At 40.2% G+C, this 21,573-nt stretch overlaps 1 protein-coding gene across 1 annotated transcript in view; it reads right to left on the bottom strand.

Moving 5' to 3' along the window:
- The window catches only part of LOC126183224 (uncharacterized), a 679,892-nt gene that overhangs the window by 214,467 nt on the left and 443,852 nt on the right, over positions 1 to 21,573 (bottom strand). Inside the window, exon 15 of the mRNA XM_049925008.1 lies at positions 2,120 to 2,259. Coding sequence (XP_049780965.1) covers positions 2,120 to 2,259 — 140 coding nt within the window. The remainder of the gene's footprint in view (positions 1 to 2,119; positions 2,260 to 21,573) is intronic.

Raw genomic sequence — 21,573 nt, 5'->3', positions numbered from 1 at the left:
AACATATAAAAATTTGACATTTTCTAGTTCTTGGCCATTAGGAATCTCTTTGAGGCTAAAGTAAAGTGTCTGGGTTTTGTTTTCACTTAGTAAGAAGCCATTAGCTTTGACCATAATAAGGACTGAGCAAGGGTATTTTCGGTCAGTGTTTTCAGTGTACCTAGATCAGAGTTTTTATGTATAAAAGTTGTGTCATCAGCATAGAATATTGTGTGAGAGTTCCTACTAACTTTATTTTACCATCTCTTTCAACAGACAGTTATCATTATTTTCTGTAATAAAGTCTGTTCAGTAACTATTTTGGGTATTCTCCCATTTTCAACTAACAGCACACTACAAAGTATGTCAATGCATGTTCACTGTTCTGAAGAGGATGCCATCTTAATATCAACCTTTTTCACAAATACCTAGTGCTGGTTTTAGGCCCAAGTGAAAGAAGCAGTAACATGGGGCTGCAAGCTGAGAGGGGCACCAAGGTGCCGCACCTATAAGATTTCTATACAGGATGTACCACATTTAGTAGCAGCCACTTGAGGTGTCAAGTTGGCTGAAACTGTATGAGGAAAAAGAATGGGAGAATGAAGGATCGGAGGCGGCCGTTCTAAATAGACAGTGTATAAAACTATCGAGAACGTTGAGTTCGCCACAACATCTGGAGACAAGAAGAACCACATACCAGTGAAGAGTGTTGCTGCTACTGAACTTGTCGACAGACCTTGTGTTTTCTGTGGTTGTAGACTTAATTTTAGTATTGACATTAACGATACATTCTCACATGCTAATGGTTGGCTCACTGTAGCCATTGCACGTGGAGGTTCAGGAGTACCTACTGTCCTGGACTTGAAAGTTTTGTTGATAGAGACATTATTGCCTATCGTACCTACCATATGGCAGAACTAGCAAATAAAGACTTTGGTAAATCTGCTTATATGTCGCCTTCTGCATTGTCTTTGTATACTCGTAATAAGAGAAAAATATCTGTAAATGAATCTGTATTCTTTTGGGTTAAAGGTAAAGGAGTATGTGAATATGTAAAGTTTGTTGGTGACTGTACTTTGTATTTTCATAAATAAATGCATCTGTATGCATGAAATTACCAAATATGCAGCAACAGTTTACGGCCACTGCATGAATTGGGAACCACATGGAGCCCACCATTCATTGGATTTCATGGTCTAGCAGCTGCTTATAAGCCACACATCACGCTGGTAGATGCAAAATGATGCCTCGTGTGGTGTAAGGAGCGTAAACATTGGGTGATTGAACACTGGAAAAACATTGTGTGGTGTGACGAATCACAGTAAACAATTTGGCAATCAGATGGTAGGGTGTGGGTATGGCAAATGCCCAGTGAACGTCATCTGCCAGTGTGTGTAGTGCCAACAGTAAAATTCAGAGGTGGTGGTGTTATGGTGTGGCTGTGTTTTTCATGGAGAGGGCTTTCACCCCTTGTTTTGCATGGCAGTATCACAGCACAGGCGTACACTGATGTTTTAAGCATCTTCTTGCGTCCCACTGTTGAAGAGCAATTTGGGATGGCGATTGCATTTTTCAACATGATCGAGCCCCTGTTCATAATGCACAGCCTGTGACAGAGTGCTTACATGTCAATGATTTCCCTGTAATTGACTGGCCTGCATGGAGTCCTGATCTGAATCCTATAGAACACCTTTGGGTTGTTTTGGAATGGTGACTTCATGCCAGGCCTCACCGAATGACATCGATACCTCTACTCAGTGAAGCACTTTGTGAAGAATGGGCTGCCATTCCCTAAGAAACCTTCCAGCACCTGATCGAGTGTATTCCTGTGACAGTGGAAGCTGTCATCAAGGCTAAGGGTGAGCCAACACCATATTGAATTCCAGCATTACTGATGGAGGGCACTACAAACTTCTAAGTCATTTTCAGCCTGGTGTCTTGATACTTTTGATCACATAGTGTATAAGTCATACACACATTTGATGTCTCTAAATGAATGGAACAGAATTTTTTCCTTTTCTTGTATCTATTTATTCCAGGATCAACAAGATTATCTTAACTGAAATCTTATTTTCATATATTAATTCAGTTTATTACATGCATTTGTAATCTAATCTACTTCTAACACATCATATCTTACCTGGATAGAATCATTATGGATTTTAGATATATCTTTAATTGTGTCACAAGAAGGGCATGATTCCCTTAATAGCTGCTCATTATTTTCCCCAGTAACAATTGTTGTTCGCCTCAAATGTGCCACAATGCTGACTGTGGTACCTAATCATAAAATCAGAAATACTGAATTAGATTTATGGGAAACTGCAGAAATATTTCAATGTTACTCAGTGTCAAACAAAACAAAAATGCTTGAATTGCAGCAGTATATTGCTTACAGGGTTCCAAACGTCAGTTAAAATCAATGAATGTAATGATCACAAATTGATATAACTTCCCACTGAAGATTCTGTTGCATTATTTTGTTTTGCTCCTGCGACATGTTAGAAAAAAAGGCTTTAATTAAAAATTTTCTGTATTATAGTTCAATATATGAAAATTGTGTTGCTGCAATCTTGATGCTAAAATCTCAGCCTTAGCTTTAGAGAGCTCCAAATCTCTAATAAGATCACTTAACTCATTTTGAGACAATTTTTGTGGATCATCAGTTGATGATATATTTGGAAGAAACTCTGGATCTTGTGAGGTACATCGTTCACGAAATTCAGATTCCCCATCAGAAGTAATATTGTACTCTGTCAGTGGTTCAGGTATTGGCAATCCTTTCCCATGCAGAAATGGGTGTATGGCAGATGGAACGTTAGGATGGATCACTGTCCGCTTCTTCTTCTTCTTCTTCTTCTTAGATATTCCCTTCTTGATAGAATGAACCATACAAAAGTAGCAGTCACTGACATGGTTAGTTGGCTCACACCAGATCATGGGCACTGCAAAGGGCATTGAACGTCCTTTCCCATGCATCCAATTCCTGAGGTTGCTGGCACAAGTGTTGCAGATCACATGTGGAGCCCAGGATTTATCATGATCACCTATTTTTGACCCAAAATAACAACTGTAAACTTTTTTAATTAATGGAGTTATTTGCAGTTTTTGTGAAGCAAATGTCACTTGTCCACACACATAACAAAATGTGTCGGCACTGTTAACAGAAACTTGTGGCATTTTTGTTCACTTCAATAGCAGTCAGCTTGAACAACTGGTAGTTAATCTGGAAACAAACTGAAGTTGAAGAGGAGGGAGACAAAAAGATCACTAAAACTGGTATCAAAATGTTTATATCCAAAATATTGTGCACTAGTAAGTCCAGGGACAATAATATAATCCATTGTTGCTAGTTACTATGACTGTGACAAACCATTATAATATTTGATTTTAAACTTAACATAAAAGTCTGTTATCTCACCATAATAAAACAGTGTAAAATGAAAACTAGAGATAATTTTGAAATTGTCTTTGTGATATTTGTGATCAGCACATTAGAATTGATAGGAATTGGCTATTTTCATTCAATTTACATTTTCATTGTTGTACAGTGAAATTAATGACTGAATTTAAAAATTTAAAATGTTGTCATAATCTATCCATTAAGATGTGAAGTCTTACATCAAAATCTTAACACAATAAGTCAAGTATTATAGTTATAAACTGCGTATCTGTCTTGAGGCAGTGTGACTGATGGTAAGCAAATACCCAGAATTTATTCATCCAGTATCATAATTGCAGAAGTATTCCACTATTCCTTCAACATATCCTGCTGCACATAGATTGTAAAGCTATGATTTGCAGGTTATACAGAAGAGATGTAAAAACTGTATACTCAGTGTTGAAGCATTCTCACTGTGAATGTTCAATGCAAAGGTGCCCATATGGTAGTTTGTGGGGTGTTGGGGGGCACTAGACCTGAGAGTATGGAGTATTTTTAATATTTTGGAAGAAAACTTGTAAGTAGCCATAAAAAGTTCCAGTTCTAATCTTGTTAAAAACTTACATAATATCAACTCTTAAATCATTTTCATGAAAGAAAAATACCTGACTACAGTATATTTTTTCCTTTCTATAAGAGCTAAGGGGGTATGGGCGCCCTTGGCTCAACATTAATATTTCATTCTGTTGACAGAATGATTGATACAGTTTTAAGTGCAGTGAAGCATATTTTGTACCTGATCATAATTAATAATATAAGCTAGATTGCTGTTGACTTTCATTACTGGCTGAATGTGGATGGTTTCTACATGAATGTGTCAACTAAGAATTATTGATACAATAAATTGTTTTCCAGTGTTATAATATCAGTTCCACTCATAACTGTGCTAGATTTAAATATCACTATTGGGAAAAACTGTGGGCAATTCTGAAATCAAATACCAAAAGAATTCATCACAATTTAAAAGAAGCCTTGAAGCAATGACTCTCATATACAGGTAGCACAAAGAATAAAGGCAACATCAACAACTATTATCCTGACAAATATCATTAATTTAATTATGAAATGATGATTTCATTTTTTCATTAAAACTGATATATCAATGTAATTTATTATATTAGCATTTAAGATAAATTTACAAGTTCTAAGCATTAAGGAGTTAAGACTGGAGAGTGTTGACATACCTGTATATCCAGTAAGTTAGTAAGTTGCTGACTTTTGTGGCTGGAAAAATTAGTGTTACACTAAGCTCATCCAGTAAAGAGCTATCAGACATAAGGGAAACTTGAAAGGAAGTGCCAGTATGCTTTGTCAGCATCAAAGGGCATAATTTTAGCATGCAAGTGAATTCAAACAGGGCACAATGATCAGGTTTCAGGAAATAGGTTTTCCACACCATTTTGACATATTTTCTTTTACAAAAGTGTCACATCTGAGGAAGTGATGTGCAGATGAGGCTTGTATGAAGTTATTAGTGATACTATATTGTGGAATATGAGAACAGCATGAAAAAGATCTTCAGCCATAACAGCCTATACATTACCATTGACAGTGGTGGGTCATTGCTGGAACATTGCAACTGCTGTGGAGCTCTCATTACATTCGGTGGCATTCTGTCATCCTATGGAGAGCTGTGTCTAGGATATGGGACTAAGTCATAATTTACATTTTACTTAATTGCCATACAATGAAATGATGCAACGTTACACAAGGTTATTATATTGAAGTGCTAATATTGATAGTAAAATAACCTAAAACATGAATATTAAAAGTTTCTTTGAATATATTACTCAGCAGTGTAAATGAAATGACCTACAGAAAGTAATTTTATATAACCTCCAACTCAAGCATATTATAGTACCAAAAACACATTTCCAAGGCTCTGGCAGATTGTTAAATACACCTCACTCTTTGTACATTAATGTTAATCCCTTGATGTCCTTATAGAAGCTGTTATTGTCCTAGCAGTATATTCAAGCTTTTTTTTTTAGTGGAAAAAAGTTGGTGATGATAAATGACGTTAATGAATATGTATAGCATGAAGTGCTTCTCAAATACCATGCTTTTTTTGAAGAGGTCTCTGCTGAATTTTCTATATAGGGTTGCCATCCATTCAGTTTTTGGTGGGATTGTCATGGAGTTTATAGTACTGTCCAGGATCCCAGGTAAAGGGACTCAGGACACACTTTTATCCTGCCTTGTACAGAATTTGTGAATCATGCAAATGGAGAGAAGGAATGATGTGTGAAATTCTTCCCTCAATGTCTATACATGATTCAAAATACATACTTGCTTGTTAAATTAGGAATGTTTTTTCCTCCCTCTAGTGATGAAGATAGTTTCTCAAGTTTATCTGTTCTGAAGAAGAAAGTTAAAAGATGTATGCCTTTCAACAAAGACTGGTTTGAAAACAATGATTTTTCCACATAGTTGATAAAAGAAATTACTTTGTTATGAAGTTTGTAACTTACCTGCCATATGTTCAATGAAATTTGAAGAAAGAAAAGCTATAGTGCTTCATCAGAAGACACAAAAACACATTCTGGCACAACAGCAGTGTTGTAAAAAGAGAACAATTACAACTTTCTTTGTGAAGAAGCATTCATCTTAAGAAGAAGCTATGAGTGCTGAAATAACAACTATTTATCAATGTGTAACACATGACCTTAGCTACAAGTCACTGGATTGCCAAATGAAATTGCATCATTCCTTGTTTCCAGACAGTAATATTGCATATATAAATTTGTGTGGAAGAACTAAGTCAACAGCTATGTCAGAAAAAGTGCACAGCCAATACAGACAAGATGTAGTCACAGGCAAGCTTCATAAATCCTTTTATTTTTCTGTGTCTTCAATTGCTTCAAACTGAGGAAATATAAAAACTTTTCATTATGCACTTAAAACTTATAAGCCATTGCATAAATCTCTCCCCTGACATATCATCTCAGACTGCGGGAGACATACTCTGAGGTAAAGCGGCAAACTGTTTTACTGCTTTACCTCAGAAGATGTCTCCCTCAGTTGGAGATGAAATGTCAGGGGAGAGTTTTATACACCGACCATGGCCTATCAGCCTGGAAGTTTTAAGTGAAAACAATATTGGCTCTGAAAGCCTACATTGTATGATTTTCATTGTGCAGTTCAGTACTTTCATGTCAATCACAGGATACATCAGAGATTGCTAGATTTTTATGAATACTCTGAAGAAACCCACAAAGAAATTTTCCATGCCATAAAGATCATTAAAAAATCTAAAACCTTTCATCTGAATCAAGATAAGTGAATATAGTGCTCACAATGCTCCAGTGAACTATGGCAAAAAATTCAGCTTTTGTCTTACTGAAAAACAAAAATCCAACCTTTTGAGAGCTGACTGCAACTGTTGTGGTACCAATAAGCATGCAACAACATCCACTACCTGATATGTTCCAAAATGCCACCCATAAAAATGTGATTTTCCTCAGGCTCCTATTTCAGGTTCTATTGGTGGGGCCAAGTGTTTTTGATAGTCCTTGGGCTAGTAACCATTTGTATGACTAAAAGAAGATTCATCTTAGTGTCAGTCTCCTACAGTACAAGGTCAAAGTATGACTAGTACACACTTCCTCCTGCTTAGGCAAATGGAGCAAACGGGAAACCTGGGGGCCCAGTTCCCCGCCCCCCTCCCCCACCCCCTCACCACCCCAATTTCCCATAGCTCCTCTCAGTGAAAGGCTATAATAGTCTAATCAGGTGTTTTTCTTTCTAGAAAATGACTTAAAAGTCAGACTTACACAGGTTTTTAATAGGGTCAGACCTGGAACTTTTTTATGGCTACTTACAAGTTGCCATTTACCTTCCAAAACACTAAAAATACACCATACTCCCAGGTATAGGTTCTACCCCCCACCACCCACCCCTCCCACCCCACTACAAACTGTCATATGGGCACCTTTGAATGGAGCAAATCATTTGATTCTTTTTGAATTTGATGTGGTCTATGATGGACGTCAAGGGGGTTATGGAAGCAACATTATTTCATGGGAAATTTCTCAGAAAACCTTAAAAAAGGCATCTTTTACCATTTTTTTCTGAACAAAAGAGAGCCCTAATTTTTGAGATATATTCCTAAGATCATGATCTTGAACAGCTTTGAAAATTTTCTTTTAACATTAGCCATTTCCAAGATACATAGGTTCAAAGTTACCCTACATCTACATGTAAAATATCAAGCAAAATACACTTTGAAGCGAAATCTAAATAATAAATAATCACAGAAAATTCTCAAAATTTAGCAGTACATTTCCTGGATGTTTATCTAGAAGTACCATCTTCCTGTTTTCAACAGTCTTTATTAGTTCATGGTCTGTTCCTTAGAGAACCCAAAAAAAACATTTATTTACCATTTCCTTGTACCAAAACTGAGCTATGGGTTCTAAGATGGCTATGCACAGCAAATGTCTGAAATTTTTATGATATATTCCTAAGATTCTGATCTCAAACAACTTTGAAAATTTTATTAATATCTTTATACATTTATGAGATACAGAGGTTCAAAGTTACCTTGCATATGCACATAAAATATGCACATAAACTCTGGTGTGAGGCACAATCTAAATAATATAAGGAACAGTCCAATTAAAAACCAAACACCTTCCACAACAGAACTGTGGAATGGTTCAATTCTAAAGTAGTCATCACAGGCATTAAAACATTTATCCCACTGGGAAAAGAGACAGTCAATTCCTGTTCCACGGAACATGGTCAGCCACTGATGGATCCGCAACTGAACCAACTCTTGAACTTCCTTGTCCTACTGAAACTGACATCCACATGTCTCTCTTCAGGTTGCCAAAGATGTGAAAACCACATCATAAAAGAGCTGGGCTATGGAGGATTTGCAGTGTTTCCCAACAAAATTACTGAAATGTAGCCTTCATCTGATTGGCAGAGTGGGGGTGTAATTTTGGAACAGGACGAGTCTGTCAGACAGCATTCCTGAATGTTTTGATCTTATGGCACAACACAGTTTATGCAAAGTATCTTCATAGCACTGCACATTGATTATGGTTCCACACTCAAGGTACTCTTTGAGCAGAGGAGCACAGCATTCAAAGAAAGTCATAATGACTTTACCAGAACTTTTCTGAAAAGCTTTGGATTTATTTGATGGGGGATATGATGTGGGATGTCTCCATTGTTGGCTTTACCATTTGTCTTCATGCTGTCAGAATTCTGTCAAATGGAATCATCATGTTGCATAATAATGCCTGCCCACCACACTACCAACTGGGTAAAGGCTATACTTCAGCAATTTGGATGGAAAACACTGCAACAAACTGCATACAGCCCAGATCTTTCAGCATGTGATTTTCACCTCTTTGGCACCCTGAAGAAAGACATGCATGGATGTCAGTTTCAGTTGGATGCTGAAGGGAAAAGAGTTGATGCAGTTGTGGATCTGTCAGCGTCTGACTGCATTCTATGAAACAGGAAATGATCTTCTCTTCTCCCAGTGAGATAAATGTCTTAATGCATGTGGTGATTACATTTGCATGGAACCAGTCCATGGTCCTGTTGTGCTGGGTGTTTGATTTTCATTTGACTGACCCTCATAAATTAGCACAGAAAATTGCTCAAATTTTAACATTTTGTTCTGTAGTCATTTATCTAGAAGTGCGATCTTCCCATTTTCAAATATCTTTATCCATTATTGAGAAATACCCCAACAAAATGGTTTTATGGTACCAGAACTGAACCACAGATTCCATGACAGCAATGCATGGCAAATATGTGTAATTTTTATGATATATTCCTAAGATACTGATCTTGAACAACCTTAGCAATGTTCTTGATACCTTTATCCATTTCTGACGTACAAAGCCCAAAGGTACTGTACTTCAACATATAAAATACACACATAAAATTGTGTGTGATCAAAAAATGTAGTTTATGAAGTGAGGCAAAAATATAGTTCATAAAGTGTGGTAGCACAGAAAAATATGCTGTAAAGTGTCTTCATTGTCATCTGGAAACCCTATGCTGTAGTACTGAAGCAGACGCAAAATTTTTGTGCATGTAAAATCCAGTCTGAGTTATAAAATTAATTTTGCATAATTTCAATTTCACATAAATAAACTATCAAAATTTCACAGACCCATAAATTTCTTTTCACATGAGTGACATGCTCTGATGTGGCAGGGTAAAGAAGGAGAAAATGCTTCCCCTGGATCACACACATACACACACACACACACACACACACACACACACACACACAAATGGAAATATTCTCTATTTAAAAGACTGACTGAAAAGTGGGATACCAGCTGCCTCATTCTACCTTCCTCAGAACCTTAAATTTTCCCCAAAATTTTGGCATTTATTACTTTTCCATCACTTTCCCACTGCCACCACCTCCTTCTCTGTCACCATAAAAAAAGTGAACATGTTTGCATGGAAAAATTTTTAAAGGTTCTGAGGAAAGTAGAATGTCGCAGCTGGTATCCCACTTTGCAGTCAGAGTCTTTTAAATAGAGAATATTCACCTTTCTTTATGATCCTGTAGGAGCATCTTCCCCTTCTTTTCCCCGCCACAGCAGTTGGGCTGAATGAGTGAGTGAGACTGGGCAAGTGGGAGTGGATGGTTATGAGTAACTTACAGTGATGGACTAGTGGGTGTGAATGAGCTATGGTTAGGGGAGCTTGTGGGAGGGAGAAGTTAGTTGCATGTTAAAAAGAGTGTGGATATGTTTGCATGCCAAAACGTTTGTGAAATTTTATAAAGGTGCTGACAAAGGTAGAATCAGGCAACTGGTACCCCACTTTTCAGTCAGAATTTTTTAAGCAGAAGCATATTCCCCTTTTTCTGCTCCATTAGGAGCATTTTTCTGCTGGTAAATAACACTGTGAAACATGGTATTAAAAGATTTTATTATGATACAGAGATATTGGATCTCTATAGTGAATTTGGTTCCTCTGCATAAAATTTTCAGCCACTGAGAGGATTTTCACAGTTTGTGGAAGCAGAGTTTAAGGAAATATTGTGCTACTTCTGTACAAGATGGCTCACTACATTGTGAAACTGGGGGAATTGGCTTGCCATCAAGTCATATTTTATTTCAAAGCATAATGAAGATTATTCAAGATTGATTTGGCTGTTATTGACATAAGATGGGGAAGCATGATGCTGAAGAATCAGAACATTCTCTTTGTGAATGCTTGATAGATTTTCTGCATTATATTTTGCTCCTGTTTGGAACTGCTGTTAGAAAACTGGAAAACAGCTCAATTATTTCTGTTGAGTTGATCACAAGAATAAGGGACCTTAAGAGTAAACTAGACAGCAGGAAACACTATAAATTCTCAGGAAAGATAGTTCATGGAATCCTAGATAAAATGCCTAAATCACAGAAGTTGAATTTTGAAAATAATACACAATCATTATTATCACATTGCATTCATTATTCATCCCAAAACTATAAATTTTCTGAGAAGAATGTTTTCAGTTTGTTTACAGGTTTTTGTTTTAAACAACAAGAAGATTTTCACCTGTGATGGCAATATGTTTCAAAAATTTCCAACAAACTGGATCTCAACCTGGTTGAAGATTAGTTATACAATGAATTCTTTGATTTGTGGAACACATACACTGGACATCATAAAAGTAAGGAAGAAGATCAGATTTGGGTAGATTTCTCTAAGCAGTGGATCACAACTGGCTCTCCAGTTGGCAATTGCTTAGGCTTATATCATACATATTGTCAGTTCCATCTTACAGTCAGAAGGAAGAAATCAGATATCCATGGCCTTAGTGAGAAGAGAACTTCAAATAAAGTGAACTTTCCTGAAAGTTGTGGTGAAATCTTGAATTTTCTGAAAGAGAGGTATGACAGTGAAGGACTATTTAATGCAGTGAAGATCAACACAAAATATGCATAAATACAAAACAGTGATCACTTTACTGTTGAAAATTTTCTTCAATTTTTTATCTCCTTTTTATCTTAACTTTGAACTGAACTTGTTATATTGCCTGCAGATGTTAATTTAAGACTTCATTTCATGTTTAAATGGAAAATTCATACATACCAAATAAGAATGAAAGGGAGAAGACTTTCTGTTTTTCTATTTTTATGTTAACACAATATTAAATTAAATTTTGATATGTTGAGATATTATTGGTTATATTACTCATGTATTTTTAGCAAGCTATTAGCATTTTCTTTGTCCACAGTTTTTAAGAAGCTGTCCACACACTTCATTCATATGAGTTGAATAACACCCCCCCCCCCCCCACCCCCCCCCCACCACCCAAAAAAACTGTTATCTGTACTCACTAGTGATCAAAATGTGCAGAACAAACTATTTATTTTTTATCAAAGCCACTATAGTATAATTATGCATACTGCAAATGTAGCAGAATAAAGATGCGACATTAATTCTAGACAATGGGTTTCCAATTAGGTTTGTGGCCCATCAGTAGTCCCAAAACATTTTCTGTTTCTTGTATTTCATTTTTTTGAGTACACTATAGCTTTTGAATTGTGCACACTCAGTTTTCTCAAAAATTTAGTATATTACAGAAACATTTATTTTCTTATTATGAGGAGAAATATGGGAAGATATTTCTCAAACAAGTGGAAATCTTTAGCACTTTCAACAATTACTTTGAAATTGCTTTCTATTTCAAAACATAAGTAATGACAGGCACAACTCCAAAAAAGTAAATGGTTTTACACACACGCGCGCACGCACGCACACACACACACACACACACACACACACACACACACACACACGCACACACACATGTGCGCGCACACACACACACACACACAAACATATATCGGAGAGAGATATGTCTGGCAAAAATGAACTGACAAATAAAAACCGAGCAGTATGGGAAGTAATTAAGTAAGTGGCAAATAAAGTATCTCACAAGAAGGAAAATATCCCACGGGGAGATGACAACATAAAAGTTACTGGTCCCCAACAGACTGAAAATATTTTCAGGTTTACGTGCACATGCAATTGTCATAAACACTTTAATGCTCAGTGATAAGAAAGGCAATCCAACAAACAGCAAATTAAAGTGCTTTCATGCCTCTCCTCACTCTACATTGATGAAACATCTACAAATGAAATCTTTCACATTGCAACAATTGAAAAATATAATGCCAAGAAATTGAAAGTATTCTAGACTTCCTGGTAAAGCAATACATTAAAACTGTTTCTGTAACTCTTGTAGATATAGTAAACTCATGTTTTCTGATTGTCGTTATCAGGCTTCTGCAAAATCACAGGTAAAATAATGTGAACCGTTAACCCTGATGTCCATTGTGTTAGCAGTGCAGTTTATGACCTCTTATCGACCTGAATATGGTGGGGCAAGTGTGACCCAGACAGTGTTGTTGCAGAGAAAATCATATATGCATGATAGGAGACCAGGGACACATAGGAGAGTATGGCTAGAGGGTGGGGGTCATGGAGGGAAATGTTTGCAAAATGTGTTCGGATCTGGCTTATGAAGCTGGGAACGGGGGTGGGAGTGTCAGGGGGGGGGGGGGGGGTAGGTTGCAACAGCTCCCCAGGGAGAACAGGGTTTTCACCATAGACAGACTCACTTGTGGTGCCCTTGCTATCTGGTTTGTATGATGACCATAGGCTGAGGAGTACCCATGGGAGGGCCTTGGTCCAAAGGCTGTCATGACTTTGCAGTGCTGTCTTCAATGTGTGCTGCCACCTTTCTACCAGTCCGTTTCCTTGGCAGCGGTAGGCAGTCATGCGATGTTTGTCTATAACACACAGCTGGCAGAGGTGAGTGAAGAGTGCTGATTCAAGCTGCGGGGCCTACTTGGTGGTGTCGGTAGTGGGGCAGCCGAAGTGGTAAACCCAGGAAGAAACAAATGCCTTAGCCACAGTTTTGGCAGTTACCCTCATGTGATATGCACCACTACAATGCCCCTCCTGGGCAAAAATGTTCTCAATCAGAAAAGATACATTGAAACTTACTTTTGATCCTCGATATGCTCAACCCAAGTCATCTGAAGTAGGCAATTGGTTAGAAGAAGATGTGAAGCTCTCCTTTAATGATATAATAGGGATCCACCTGTTGACTGTAGCTTGTGTTGTGTTTGTAAAATTGTGTAGTGCCGAGTTGTGTGAGAAAATAGTTGAGTCTTCTGGAGGTGTCAAGAAATTTAAGCATTCTGATGGAAACGTTGATGAAGTCACCGTTGCACATGCTGGTTTCGGCATTTGCACAGTTCGAATATTGGAGTTGCCTTTTGAGATTACAACAGAACAAATTATTGCTGTAATTTCACCCTTTGGGAAAGTGCTCAGCAACTATGCTGAGAAATGGTGAAGCGTGCATAAATTTCCCATACTAAATGGACTACGGCAGCTTTGAGTAGAGTTGCAATAGCACATCCTGTCATACACCAAAGTCTGCGGGTATTGAGCGATTGTAATTTATGACAACCAACTGCGAACCTGTGCCACCTGTAACAAGCCCGGGCATGTTTGCACAGAACGTATATGGTGGCACGTTGCACAGCTGCCAGTCCGTGAGGCTGCCAGGCCAATGGCGATTAGCACACTGCCTGGAACTTACACCGCCATGGCACATGCACAACCGACTGCTTCCTCAGCCCCTAAATTGTATGCAAATACAAGTATTTCAGACACTGAAATTCCGATGGATGTCACTGCCATCATAGCTGACGACCTCCAAGAGTCCCACCAATCTACAAAAACAGCTGAAGTTCCACCAAAACAGGCACCTGCAACTGAAAAGGAAGCAGACCCGCCGGAAGCTGCAGACCGACACACCTTGCAGGAAACCGAAACTAACTTGGATACTGAAGAAAGTCCATCGAGAGGCAATTCTCCAAAGAAAAATAAGAAATTCCAGCTGGTGTGCAAAGGTGCAGAGGAGACAGCTCCCATAATGTGACAAAAAGCGAAGGAAATAGGTAGTAGCTTAAGCAAACAGATCTACAGCAACATGAAAGCAACACCAGTTTCGGAGAAGCGTTCCCCTTCTGTGCTGGAAAAACGAGATGTCCAAGGAAAGCTAACAAAGAAAGTATCCAAGCATCTCCAAGAGATGAGCTACTCTCCTGAAGATTCACTCATCCCACCCATGACAACATCAACCAGCTGGGCAGACAAAAACAACAATAACAATGTGGGTGAAGAAATGACACAAGCTTCAGAAACTAAAACAGACTGTCCGCCAGCCCCAAAGGTGGCTGATTTCTTCAACAAAGATGTCTCCATTAACGAACTTTCTAAAGAACAAGGACACACCACTGAAAAATTTGCTACCGGAGAATATTATTAAAATGCGTTTTAAAGCTGATGCTTGCGAGACAAAACGGAAGAATGTTTTTTAAAGTTTGATCAGGTAGAACGAACAGTGTTCGACATACAAGCAAACAAGACCACTACAATAAAGTTTAATAAGATTCATAGTTCCTTTAAATTACAGAACTTAAAAGATTTTATATATGCTTCTGACAGTGACATTATCATTTTACAAGAAGTGACAGACATTGAACTTGGTAACATACCTGGCTTCAACACCATTACAAACCCAGGGCATGGAATGGAAATGGGCACAGCTCTGCTCACAAAGGAGGGCATAGTAGTCCCAAATGTGGTAAAACTACCACACAGTAAAGGTGTAGCGGCCACAATAAACAAAATATGACTCATTAACATGTATGCCCCTTCAGGATCCAGCAACAGGCACGGCAGAGCGGAGTTCTTTCTTCTTTAGGAGAAGTTGTCCCTCTAGTTGGGACTTGATATGAACACCTTGTCTTGGGAGCAGATTTTAACTGTGTTTTGCATGCTAAAAATCAAACTCCCAATTTCAACAAGTGTACTGAACTGGAACATATAGTTAATGACTTAAGACTAATAGACTCATGGGAACATATGCACGGTGCAGCCCCTGGCTTCACCCACACCACAAGTCACTCGGCGAGTCATCTAGACAGGACATACATAATGCACAATTTGAAACACCACATTTTGAAGTCTGAAGTATGGCCTACCGTTTTTTCGGATCATGCTGCGTACATATGCACAATCAATCTGTTAAAACAAAGGACCTACTGAGGTAGAGGTACATGGAAGCTCAATGTGTCACACCTGGAAGACCATGCTTGTCAGGGGGCATTTTACAAAGTATGGAGGGCCGGCCACTGTGGCCGAGCAGTTCTAGGCACTTCAGTCTGGAACTGTGCGACCGCTACAGTCACAGGTTCGAACCCTGTCTCGGGCATGGATGTGTGTGATGTCCTTACCTTAGTTAGGTTTAAATAGTTCTAAGTTCTAGGGCACTGATGACCTCAGATGTTAAGACCCATAATGCTCAGAGCCATTTCAACAAAGTATGGAGAGAGTGTGAAAGCAAATTTAGCTTGTACAATTCTGGTACTGACTGGCGGCTGAAACACACCAAACCTAAAATATGGAGGTTTTCATAAATTACTCAAAAGACAAAAACTTTTGGTACAAATCAACTATAGAATAATACTTTCACTGTCTAAGGGACTTGTACAAGTCCAATGCAACAGTTATGGACAACTACGAAAGAATTAACAAAATCACAGCAAAAATTTGGCACTTTGGCATGAACAACTGGAAGACTACCAAATAAGGTCGCGTGTCCAGAATATAGCATAGCACGAGGTCACTTCCATTTATCATGTCGTTCATGAAAGCAAAAGGGCATCTCGCAAGATATTATCTGAAATAAGAACTGATGATCGAAGGAAGCTGACGAAGCAAAGTAGAGATTAAAGAGGCAATCGTATAGCATTTTGAATCCTTAATGTCTAGTCAACCAGTTGACAAACAGCTTCAAGCTGAGTTAATGATCAACTTCCAAGGCAAAGTATGCCACGAGGAAGCACAAACTCTCATCTCGGAAGTGACTGAAGAAGATGTCAAAGAAGCTGTATATGGAAACATGAAAAATAAGGCTCCAGGGGCCGATGGAATACCAGCAAAATTTTATCACAAATTTAGTGGCCTTGTAAAAGTCAAGCTTACTCTCATCTGCAACAAACTACTAAACCCTGAAAATAACATCCCAAAAGAAAAAATGGTTCAAATGGCTCTGAGCACTATGGGACTTAACATCTAAGGTCATCAGTCTCTTAGAACTTAGAACTGCTTAAACCTAACTAACCTAAGGACATCACACACATCCATGCCTGAGGCAGGATTCGAACCTGCGACCGTAGCAGTCACGTGGTTCCAGACTGAAGCGCCTAGAACATCCCGAAAGAATTTCGTGATGGACTTGTAGTGTTAGTGCCAAAAACTACCAACATGAAAACTGTAAACACTCTGAGGCCTATAACACTTTTAAACAGTGATTACAAAATCTTTGGTCGCATCCTCACCCGCAGGCTGATAACCACAATGACCAGCGTCACTGGCCCTTATCAAACGATTGTGGGCAAAGATAGGAAAATTCTTCAGACCCTCTGTGATTACAGGGACCTAATCTCAATGGCTGACATCTGCAAAATAAAATGTGCACTCATCTCACTTGACTTTGATAAAGCCTTCAACAGGGCTAATCATCATTTTCTCCTTTGGAACATGTGCACAATGGGCTTCCCACTTAGGTTCATTGCAGTAGTAAGAAGTACGAGTACATTAATAAATAACTCAGCCAGATTTGTCATCAATGGACACATTAGCCGCCCAACTGACATCACCAGCTGCATAAGGTGAGGGTGTCCAATGTCAATGGCACTCTTCGCCATTGCCATCAAACTCCTGCTTGCCTCCCTTATGAAAAATCTATAAGGACTACAAATACATGGAGAAAAGATCATGTGCAAGGTGTAAGCTGATGATGTTGGCTTTCTAGTCGTGAATGACACTGAAGTAGAGAGCGCACTACTAACAGTAACAAAATATGAACAAGCATCTGGTGCAAAACTTAATAGATTTTCAACATCAGCTGTGGAATTGGGACGCAAATGCAGGGTCTGTTACACGAGCTTGTAACCATGAAATGTCTCAACATAGATTTTAAAAGAAATATCAAGCACACTATTGCTGCGAATTATCGAAAATTACTTAACAACATACATGCCTCTGTACAAGCACATGGTATTAGGAAACTCGATGAACTTCAGAAAGTAACAGTGGCAAATGTACACTCCTGGAAATGGAAAAACGAACACATTGACACCGGTGTGTCAGACCCACCATACTTGCTCCGGACACTGCGAGAGGGCTGTACAAGCAATGATCACACGCACGGCACAGCGGACACACCAGGAACCGCGGTGTTGGCCGTCGAATGGCGCTAGCTGCGCAGCATTTGTGCACCGCCGCCGTCAGTGTCAGCCAGTTTGCCGAGGCATACGGAGATCCATCGCAGTCTTTAACACTGGTAGCATGCCACAACAGCGTGGACGTGAACCGTATGTGCAGTTGACGGACTTTGAGCGAGGGCGTATAGTGGGCATGCGGGAGGCCGGGTGGACGTACCGCCGAATTGCTCAACACGTGGGGCGTGAGGTCTCCACAGTACATCGATGTTGTCGCCAGTGGTCGGCGGAAGGTGCACGTGCCCGTCGACCTGGGACCGGACCGCAGCGACGCACGGATGCACGCCAAGACCGTAGCATCCTACGCAGTGCCGTAGGGGACCGCACCACCACTTCCCAGCAAATTAGGGACACTGTTGCTCCTGGGGTATCAGCGAGGACCATTCACAACCGTCTCCATGAAGCTGGGCTACGGTCCCGCACACCGTTAGGCCATCTTCCACTCACGCCCCAACATCGTGCAGCCCGCCTCCAGTGGTGTCGCGGCAGGCGTGAATGGAGGGACGAATGGAGACGTGTCGTCTTCAGCGATGAGAGTCGCTTCTGCCTTGGTGCCAATGATGGTCGTATGCGTGTTTGGTGCCGTGCAGGTGAGCGCCACAATCAGGACTGCATACGACCGAGGCACACAGGGCCAACACCCGGCATCATGGTGTGGGGAGCGATCTCCTACACTGGCCGTACACCACTGGTGATCGTCGAGGGGACACTGAATAGTGCACGGTACGTCCAAACCGTCATCGAACCCATCGTTCTACCATTCCTAGACCGGCAAGGGAACTTGCTGTTCCAACAGGACAATGCACGTCCGCATGTATCCCGTGCCACCCAACGTGCTCTAGAAGGTGTAAGTCAACTACCCTGGCCAGCAAGATCTCCGGATCTGTCCCCCATTGAGCATGTTTGGGACTGGATGAAGCGTCGTCTCACGCGGTCTGCACGTCCAGCACGAACGCTGGTCCAACTGAGGCGCCAGGTGGAAATGGCATGGCAAGCCATTCCACAGGACTACATCCAGCATCTCTACGATCGTCTCCATGGGAGAATAGCAGCCTGCATTGCTGCGAAAGGTGGATATACACTGTACTAGTGGCGACATTGTGCATGCTCTGTTGCCTGTGTCTATGTGCCTGTGGTTCTGTCAGTGTGGTCATGTGATGTATCTGACCCCAGGAATGTGTCAATAAAGTTTCCCCTTCCTGGGACAATGAATTCACGGTGTTCTTATTTCAATTTCCAGGAGTGTATAATCACTTCCAAAGTTAATTACATAGCACAAGTTCTGCCACCACGTGCGACTTTGTCTAAAAGCATCACATCTGCACTAAGACATTTTGTGAGCCGTGGACATATTTTTAAAGTCAAATATGAAATTCTGATGCTCCCTACGAAATGTGGTTGGTTAAATCTCACCAATGTCAGCAAAAAAGTGCAAGCGCAAGAAACAATAGAAAGAACCAAGTGGTACCCTTGCTGCACATTTGTTAAACGAAATAGCTCCTGCTGACATCACCTATAAATGTCCAACACATACCCAATGGACTATACCACTTCAAATAGGTACTTTTTAGTGGAATACAACTACTCACAGGCAAGGATGCCTGAAAAAGACATCATGGAAGTGAATGAACTTTAGAATAACTTGATGAAAGACAAACCCAGAAACGACGTAGAACAAAAGTATCCTTGTTATAACTGGGAAACAATATGGGAAAATATTCACTGCAGGAACCTGCCAACATATGTCAAATCAACAGGAAAATTACTAAGAACTCTAAACTTCATTCTATTCGATTGGCCGAGTCACCGCTGTGTCCATTATGTAATATACCAGATACTGAAGGGTATAGATTGTTGTGTGACAAGGTAAAAGACATATGGCTCTACACGAGACAAAAGTTTGTGAGCGTCAGCAGAACCATGCCTAACACTGTTATGCCTGCTGCATTTTTCAACCCTGACAGTATACCTTACCCTAAAAAAAAAAAAAAAAAAAAACAAAACGCAATCAATTGGTTGAAAGGCCAAACGGTGCATTACATCCTAACAAAAGAATCGACCAATAGGGAGGATTTCTAGGTACACCTTACAACTGAGCACCACAAGTAGTGTACTAAAAAATAAAAAGAAAATTATGCAAATTTTTTAACTAAAACAATAGAAGTGAGTAATTTACATTATACAGCCAAACAGCCTATTAGAGAAATAATTTTTGGTTAAAGTTTCTACTTCATGTACCAGTAGGTTTTCTAACAGCAAGTAAACAGAGAAGATCATCAGTAAGACCAGTTAAGCCTTTGTGTATATATTACTTTGGTTTGAGGGGAGCAACAACACAGTGATGAAACTGGCAAATACCCTGTATTTAGTTTTTTTTCTTTCTTTCCTTTTTTTCGCACAAGAAGGCATATTTATCTTAATTATGTATAAAATCAAGCAGCTGAAGCCTACTTTACTTCGTTACCTTTCTGAAGAAGAAAATTTTACAAATCAGCAATAATGAGTTTGCTTCTTTCCAGTTTTCCATGCACTGAGAAAGAAATTTATAGATGCAGTCACGTTTCCATAACAATTATGTGAATGCCTTCTCAATGGAATTATATATATATATATATATATATATATATATATATATATATATAAAAAAACAAAGATGGTTTGACTTACCAAACGAAAGCGCTGGCACGTCGATACACACACAAACAAACACAAACATACACACAAAATTCTAGCTTTCGCAACCAACGGTTGCCTCGTCAGGAAAGAGGGAAGGAGAGGGAAAGACGAAAGGATTTGTGTTTTAAGGGAGAGGATAAGGAGTCATTCCAATCCTGGTAACAGAGCATGCACAATGTCGCCACTAGTACAGTGTATATCCACCTTTCGCAGCAATGCAGGCCGCTATTCTCCCATGGAGACGATCGTAGAGATGCTGGATGTAGTCCTGTGGAACGGCTTGCCATGCCATTTCCACCTGGCGCCTCAGTTGGACCAGCGTTCGTGTTGGACGTGCAGACCGCGTGAGACGACGCTTCATCCAGTCCCAAACATGCTCAATGGGGGACAGATCCGGAGATCTTGCTGGCCAGGGTAGTTGACTTACACCTTCTAGAGCACGTTGGATGGCACGGGATACATGCGGACGTGCATTGTCCTGTTGGAACAGCAAGTTCCCTTGCCGGTCTAGGAATGGTAGAACGATGGGTTCGATGACCGTTTGGATGTACCGTGCACTATTCAGTGTCCCCTCGACGATCACCAGTGGTGTACGGCCAGTGTAGGAGATCGCTCCCCACACCATGATGCCGGGTGTTGGCCCTGTGTGCCTCGGTCATATGCAGTCCTGATTGTGGCACTCACCTGCACGGTGCCAAACACGCATACGACCATCATTGGCACCAAGGCAGAAGCGACTCTCATCGCTGAAGACGACACGTCTCCATTCGTCCCTCCATTCACGCTTGTCGCGACACCACTGGAGGCGGGCTGCACGATGTTGGGGCGTGAGCGGAAGACGGCCTAATGGTGTGTGGGACCGTAGCCCAGCTTCATGGAGATGGTTGCGAATGGTCCTCGCTGATACCCCAGGAGCAACAGTGTCCCTAATTTGCTGGGAAGTGGCGGTGCGGTCCCCTACGGCACTGCGTAGGATGCTACGGTCTTGGCTTGCATCCGTGCGTCGTGGCGGTTCGGTCCCAGGTCCACGGGCACGTGCACCTTCCGCCGACCACTGGCGACAACATCGATGTACTGTGGAGACCTCACGCCCCACGTGTTGAGCAATTCGGCAGTACGTCCACCTGG

The sequence above is a fragment of the Schistocerca cancellata genome, chromosome 4 (assembly GCF_023864275.1).
Source record: "Schistocerca cancellata isolate TAMUIC-IGC-003103 chromosome 4, iqSchCanc2.1, whole genome shotgun sequence".
NCBI lineage: Eukaryota > Metazoa > Arthropoda > Insecta > Orthoptera > Acrididae > Schistocerca > Schistocerca cancellata.
This window is presented reverse-complemented; position numbering and strand designations above follow the sequence as displayed.